This window comes from Montipora foliosa, chromosome 6, assembly GCF_036669935.1.
Source record: "Montipora foliosa isolate CH-2021 chromosome 6, ASM3666993v2, whole genome shotgun sequence".
Classification (NCBI taxonomy): Eukaryota; Metazoa; Cnidaria; class Anthozoa; order Scleractinia; family Acroporidae; genus Montipora; species Montipora foliosa.
Window position 1 is genome coordinate 62,766,205 of NC_090874.1, and position 7,500 is coordinate 62,773,704.

The following is a 7,500-nucleotide window of genomic DNA, read 5'->3' on the forward strand; positions in this document are numbered from 1 at the left end:
AGCTGAAGAGTGTGGAAGGGATGGGAAAGAATATGGATTACTGCAGCTGCAGGTCTATTGAAATAAAACACAGGTCACATTCCACAGGTGAGTGTACATGTCACTGTGCTGCAGACAAATAAACAACACCAAAAGTGTCTGCTAGCGCTAATCACTCAACGAAAATGTTGTTTCAGGTCTCGGGGAAACTTTTGGCTTAGTTGTTGATTATTGGAGCAGTGACCTCTAGTCTTGACCTGTATTTAACTGACCCGCCTTCGTTGCAGCTGTCACACGAGTCAACAAAACCACATACAACGGCTAAATCAACCACATCAATAATCTATGAACCCTGTTGCACAATTTTATAATTTGTAACACAATCTGACATGGTGCAAACACTGATTAACAGTAACAATACTCGCGTCAAGGAATTACAATTGTGAGACGCCAAAATGAACCAAAACGTAAAGGTACGTACGAAATAAAATCACTTAATTACCGTTGCGTCTTTCAAACACCATTATATCCTTCTATATTATAGAACGATCGCTATGCCAGAGGTCGTGAAAAGCCAACGTAGTTTTAATTGGAATCGAAGCCTGATGTAGATCATCGTACAACGTGAAAAAACGGTGAATTATTTTTGACTGTTATGCTTGTTATTTTGCAGCTGCTTCTTACGGAACAGCTACAATTTTGAAAATGATTTAAACACTAATGCTGTTCTTCTTCTGGCTCTCCTCACTAGCCGCCATCTTACTTTCGACATTAAACCAATCAGAGTTCATGTGAGAAAAGCACCAATCAGCGATCTTTTTAGTTCACTGTGTGCCAGGGTCTTCTCAAGACCCGCCGCCATATTGAAAGCCGAGAAGACCCTGGGAACGAGGCTGGGATTCTTGAGGTTTCGCTACTTCGCAAACATGGTTTATAAACCTTACGTCATAAAGAAAAACTAAAAGTGCTGATTTACACGCTTTTATTCCCCTTTAATATATAATAAACAAATTAGACCATAGAAAGTGCTTTTTACGGATTTTTTTGACTCGTTGCAAAACTTTAGAAACTCACACGTTCGCTACGCTCACTTTCTATCAAGTAATCTATTTATATTTTACCGTTGCTTCTCTAGCTTTTACTTTTAATAGGCCTAATAGGATACGAGAGAGTAACAAAGGTGGCATTCATTTGGCCGAGTTAGTGAGAAGTATGGGTCTATTCCTTCAATGACGTCAAGAACCAAGTTCTTCCAAAACTGTTCTTGGGTTTCACTCATGTGATCAACAGCCATGTCTTTCAAAGGAAACAAAAGAAAACGTTTGCATAACAATAGAGTTCAATTCCTGGAGGATTGGATCGGAAGACCAAAATGGCCCTCGCTTCTTTGTTTAGGGATACCAACACGGCGGCTGTGACGTCATGTCAAATCCGAGAATAATACAAGGTAGTTCATGACGTCATCGAAGAAATAGGCCCATGCCTCTCACTGCCTCGGCCATTGGACAAATGATTGCCAGCGACTTTCTCTTACACACCTTATGAAGCAAATAATAAAGTAAATTCTAGAGACGCAAAGGTAAATATAGTTTTGAAATTTAACTTTTGTTTAAGGAGGTACTTTAAGCTTAGGTGCAAACAGAAGCTTTAAGTTCTCTAGATAGCCAACGCGGCGCTGCATGCTTCCAGGAGGCAGTGTGGCCCAGTGGTTAGGGCGTTTGCTTGGAAATCCGGAGATCCCAGGTTCCAGACTCGCTCTGACCACTCGTTAAATTTGATCCTGGTAGTCCCTGGTTCAACTTCCCAGCTGCACTTGTAAATAGTCAACTGGTTTGCCTCCGGCCAGTTGGGATTCTTAACAGTTGTTGTTGTTGTTCTGTTTTGTCGTTTCGTTGTGTTTCACTGGCCCCGAAAAGCCCCTATGGGGAGCTGTCAATTAAGTATGTATGTATGTATGTATGTATGTATGTATGTATGTATGTATGTATGTATGTATGTATGTATGTATGTATGTATGTATGTACGTATGTACTTCCATTTCGTAAACAGTCGTTGCTATTTGGACGACACTTAGAACAATTTTCACTTTTAAGCTTGTCGTTTGCAAATGAGGAAAAAAATACTTAATCTAGGACTAGATTAGCACCGTATGTCACAAAGAATTTTGAAAAACACTTTTAAACTTTCAACGGTTGAATGGCTGAAGAGCACACGCACTTAACCACTACAATATCGAGTTAAGCACTCCAACCGTCGCGATTTTAAAGCATTTACATGAAGACAACCGCAACAATTAATTGAAACCAAACCGAATAAAAAGGCTTGGTTACCATCAAGAACGGCAACGACCCACCCTGAGTTGCTACTTAACTTGGATGATCTTCAACACATGCACGTTGACCACACATGTAGTTATATATGTTCGTTTATTTCTGGTAGCTGGTGGCGCACCCGTTGCTGTTCAAGAGGCTCAAGATGAGATGGTTGCTCGGGTTGCCAGAGTTTTTCAAGCGCCATCGTATTCTTCTGTTTCCTTTAATCGTGATAGAAACATTTCTGACACCAATACTACTGCCAATCATTGGGATTGCCTGCTACAGAGATCAAAAGAAGGTACCCTTGACTTTTTTCATTTAGAGAGAAATATCCACGCTTTAATTTCTTGATTTTGAGTCTTGTAGTTAACAGCGATTCCCTACCCACCCTTAGTAAGACACACCGAGAAGAAAAAAATATTCCATCTCATTTCTCATGGATTTTTTTGGGAGTAAATCAAAGGGTTATGAACAAAAAAATGTAACCTATTTGGTTTTTGCTCTTGTTTCCACCAGATTTGGTGGATTTGCAACCAAAAGATATAAAAAAAATTTCTCTTCTAAATTTTTTTCATACCCAGCTCTCTTGGTCATTTGACAAAATTTTGCAAAAATTATGCTAATTCTGATGACTGTTAAGCTAAGGGAGGGGAGGGGGTAATAAAAGTGGGGAGGGGGTAATAAAAGAAGGTATTTTTTAAAAAATAAATTCTATCTGGATTTAGATTCAAAGGACGACTTGTGAATTATTTTTTGTTATCCATGTTACAGTGCCGACTGCGCATGATCAAGTCAAAAATGCCGGACGAAAGTGGGATAGCTTTCTCGCAACCTGAAAATTTTCCGGGGAAAGTGTTAGGTATGAGTATAGAAGAACAAAAATCCCTTTCTTAATGCCAAATAGACCACACACTTTACATGATGATCATCCTTGTGTTTTGAATAACGTTGAGTCTTCCCTATGCAGGGAAATCTCTGAGAAAAAAAAATATGATAGAACAGCATCAACCATTGCAAGAATAATTTGTGAACTAACGTTTCGTGACGTAGCTTTTTGTCATTAGGGACATTTAACATCGCGTTTCAAAGCCGTTAGCCAGTTGCTGCAGTGGCAAAAATAGACTCTAGCACAAGGTTCGGCATTTAGCGGGAAAAAACGCGCTTTGTTGTATTATTGTTTTACTTTACATGTTTTAATTCAACCGAGCCAGCGTCCTCAAGGATGTGCAAATAATCAGCAAAAGTGTGTCCATTCAAAAGTTAAAGCATTAAAGAGCATAACTTACAGCTTTAAACGTGAGTTCCTACATAATTTTAAGATGAAAAACGCTGTGGGAAATCATGTACCGCAAGAAGGGTATCCAGCCGTCAGAATTTAAACCGCAGACCCCAAGCTTGACCGCAAGGCTATGTCACGTGACACTCAGAGGTTTTCCAAAAAATATGCGACTCTTAGGCACCCTTTACACGAACGCGGTTTCATTTGTAACCGCATCGATTTCGATGCGATTACCACTTCCGTTTTCACGACACCGATCGAGACTGTTATCGAAACCGTGTCGATTTGAAACCGGTGCCAAAAGTGGAGCGTTTTCAAAACGATGCGGTTTCATCTATCGTGTAAACAGCGAAACCGCATCGACTTGAATACGGTTACTATTTTGGTGCGAAATTTGCATTTGTTCAATTGAAAATAGTGAATTAAGCACGTAGTGCAGCGCTTGCTTACACCATTACGACTTGGATTTTCTGGCGAAAACGGATCCGTGTAAACACTTCCAAACCGCATCGATTTTGACGCGGTTTCAAAGTCACGAAACCGTGTCGATGTGAAACTGTATTCGTGTAAACGCTGCCTCAGTGACTTCATTTGCTGTGACGAATGGTTTTCGTTCAATACGTCGGCTCCCAAATCTTTCTTAAGGTGATTAACTGATACCATTTGCAACGGTTTTCAATTGAATGTCGTAAAAGAAATACCAAAGTAATTACTTCGACCAATCAGAGCAGGTTCAAACAGCCCAATGAACCATTCCAAATTCGTGGCAATTCCGTGTAACTTACTTAAATCGCGCGTGTAAGTTGCGATTGGTTTTGGTTTTTTGATAAACTGGCACCACATTTCCTAACCAGTCATTACTGCAGCTGCGGGAAACAACTCATCGGAGTGAGTTAAATTAGCGAGAAAATCAATGAAGTATAAACATGTAAAGGAGGAATTTTCTTCTTCATCAACAAAATTCTTGACAGCTGAACAAAGCTTCCTAAATCCATCCGAATTCCTTCTTCATTGGATAGTTAATTAAATTTTCCCAGCCTCGTTTTGATGAGGCTGCAAAATTGTTCCATAAATTGGAGCGGGCTGACATGATCCCTAGTTATGTGATCCCTAATCATGGTTCGGGTATTAGTAAATGAACGTTTATCAGATAGCGAATTTTGCGGCTAAGGAAGCCTGCAAATCGCAGTAGAGTGTTTGAAGTTGGGGAATTTGAGTCCAGAGGAGGCAGGGTAGAGCCTTCTTATACTAACTTTGGACGAATAATTAGTGCTTCTTGTGTGGAGTGAGAATGAAAAAAAATACTTAAAAATGTAATACTTACCGAAAACTCTGGCTCACATACTCTCCATCAATGTCAAGGTAAGACATTCCCGCAGTGTGGCATTTGGTTATCGCCACAGAGAATGCAGCAATGATGAAGACGAATTGGATGAGAATAATGAACAAATCAACACACATGCGAAAAAAGGCAAGTTGAAGCGGACCGACGGTTGAATTGAGCCCAACAAAACTGGAAAAACGCAGAATCAACAACAAAGTGTTGAAACCGTAGAGGTAGCTGGCAATTTCCAATAAACGATTATTAAAGTGTTCTCCTCCTTGAATCACAACCACAAGTCGCATAACGAGTATGAAGAGGTAAATGATCAGCACCAAAACGTCGATGTAATTCCACATGTCCCTGGAAAGTCGCAAAAAAGAAAATAAAAAAGAACATATTGCCGTCATTGAGACAAGAGCCTCCATTTACTTGTCCATTTGTAATACCATTACCTTTCTTTCTTAGGGGAAACTGTGTGGGAAGGAGGAATTAGCAAGGCGACAGCAAAGAATATTTGCAGAACCAGTAAAAGTTAACGAGCGGGGATTCCGGGAGGGGATTCTGGTGGCGCATCATCTTGAATGAGGACAACAATAATAGTAATAATAATAATAATGATAATAATAATAATAATAATAATAATAATAATAATAATAATAATAATAATAATAATAATAATAATAATAAGACGACGACGACGACGACAAAGAAGAAGAAGAAGAAGAAGAAGAAGAAGAAGAAGAAGAACAATAAGGATAATACTGAATGATAATGTAATGGATTTATATAGCACATTTTCTATATTTACACATTCAAATGCGCTTTTCAAGCAATCAATCCATGGACATCAACTTGTACGGGCACCGCTGGCAGCCGCTATCAGCCCTTTAGCGGCGGATCCTCACCCAGCCCACGCAGTAGTACAGCAGGCGTTGCAGGATCTTTAAAGACGTGTCTGTTCTGGATCCCTTAGTTCTTTTGAATGAGGCAGACACCATCATGGCGTATGGTAATGTTTTGTACGGAAAAAAATTCGGTAATTGTAATCATCGTCACAGTAAAGCACTTAAAATCGATTGATTAGTAGGCGGCGTGATTTAGTAGTCATGGAGGTGGACTTTCACGAAGAAGTTCTCCCGACCACCAATTTATTATAGCTTTAGTTTTTTCAACGCCGTTGTGCTTATTCAATGATAAAGGACTGTGTTTAAGTGGCAGTGTATTTAGCCCTGAGTCACTACAGAATGATAAATGAAATCATAATAAAAATCATGATAAATCATGAATCCAATCAAATCATAGGTTATTTTTTAGGGTTTTACTCTACTAGAAAACTTAAAATGGCATATAGCTTACTTGAAGTACTTGGAACGCGAGCTTTTGTATTGCTGGTATTCACTGAGGACAATGCTACAGAAGTAGATAAATATCAAATATTCCTCCCATCTCGGTTCAACAGTCGAGCTCAACATGCAAACACGACAAAGAAGCAAGATGAAAGCGACCTGACTCAGTTTGTCTTTCACAAAGAGCACAAAAGGAGTGAGAAGATAAGCATAGTATGTGTCTGTTAAAAAAAGAAAAAAGACTCAGGTTATAAAACACGTACAATCATAATGGACGTGTATGTATATTAATCAACAATAGGCCATTTTACAGTTGTTTGCTCAGCCACCAAGCCTATGAATGGCTGTGAGGCTACCGGTGACCTTGCATTGATACAGACCTCACTGCTTTTATCATGTAAATTGTGTTGTTGTAACGCTAATTAGTCCATATTAACATTACAAAAGCATGAAGGTTTGTATCAAAACAGGGTCACCGGCAGCGTCGCTTCCATTGCTAGGCCTGGTAACCTAGCCACAACTGTAAAATGGTCTATTGCTACGCTTAGTGACTGGTTAAAATAAATCCTCGCTTTTTACATGACATTACTGCAGCTGCGGGAAACAACTCATCGGAGTGAGTTAAATTAGCGAGAAAATCAATGAAGTATAAACATGTAAAGGAGGAATTTTCTTCTTCATCAACAAAATTCTTGACAGCTGAACAAAGCTTCCTAAATCCATCCGAATTCCTTCTTCATTGGATAGTTAATTAAATTTTCCCAGCCTCGTTTTGATGAGGCTGCAAAATTGTTCCATAAATTGGAGCGGGCTGACATGATCCCTAGTTATGTGATCCCTAATCATGGTTCGGGTATTAGTAAATGAACGTTTATCAGATAGCGAATTTTGCGGCTAAGGAAGCCTGCAAATCGCAGTAGAGTGTTTGAAGTTGGGGAATTTGAGTCCAGAGGAGGCAGGGTAGAGCCTTCTTATACTAACTTTGGACGAATAATTAGTGCTTCTTGTGTGGAGTGAGAATGAAAAAAAATACTTAAAAATGTAATACCATTACCTTTCTTTCTTAGGGGAAACTGTGTGGGAAGGAGGAATTAGCAAGGCGACAGCAAAGAATATTTGCAGAACCAGTAAAAGTTAACGAGCGGGGATTCCGGGAGGGGATTCTGGTGGCGCATCATCTTGAATGAGGACAACAATAATAGTAATAATAATAATAATGATAATAATAATAATAATAATAATAATAATAATAATAAT

General features: G+C 39.2%; 3 protein-coding genes across 4 annotated transcripts in view; 2 read left to right on the forward strand and 1 right to left on the reverse strand.

Annotated features, from left to right (window-relative positions):
- LOC138008094 (short transient receptor potential channel 5-like) overlaps positions 1 to 6,119 on the forward strand; it is a 22,648-nt gene extending 16,529 nt beyond the window's left edge. For both annotated transcript variants that reach the window (XM_068855296.1, XM_068855297.1), the window contains exons 6-8: positions 2,419 to 2,592; positions 3,066 to 3,153; positions 5,363 to 6,119. In XM_068855296.1, coding sequence (XP_068711397.1) covers positions 2,419 to 2,592; positions 3,066 to 3,153; positions 5,363 to 5,433 — 333 coding nt within the window. In that variant the 3' untranslated portion in view covers positions 5,434 to 6,119. The remainder of the gene's footprint in view (positions 1 to 2,418; positions 2,593 to 3,065; positions 3,154 to 5,362) is intronic.
- The window catches only part of LOC138008095 (transient receptor potential cation channel subfamily M member 2-like), a 21,915-nt gene extending 14,986 nt beyond the window's left edge, over positions 1 to 6,929 (reverse strand). Inside the window, exons 1-2 of the mRNA XM_068855298.1 lie at positions 6,254 to 6,929; positions 4,898 to 5,257 (exon numbers count right to left, since the gene is read on the reverse strand). Coding sequence (XP_068711399.1) covers positions 4,898 to 5,257; positions 6,254 to 6,369 — 476 coding nt within the window. The 5' untranslated portion in view covers positions 6,370 to 6,929. The remainder of the gene's footprint in view (positions 1 to 4,897; positions 5,258 to 6,253) is intronic.
- Positions 1 to 7,500, forward strand: part of LOC138008090 (short transient receptor potential channel 4-like) — a 72,028-nt gene that overhangs the window by 55,304 nt on the left and 9,224 nt on the right. The gene's annotated exons all lie outside the window — the stretch shown is intronic.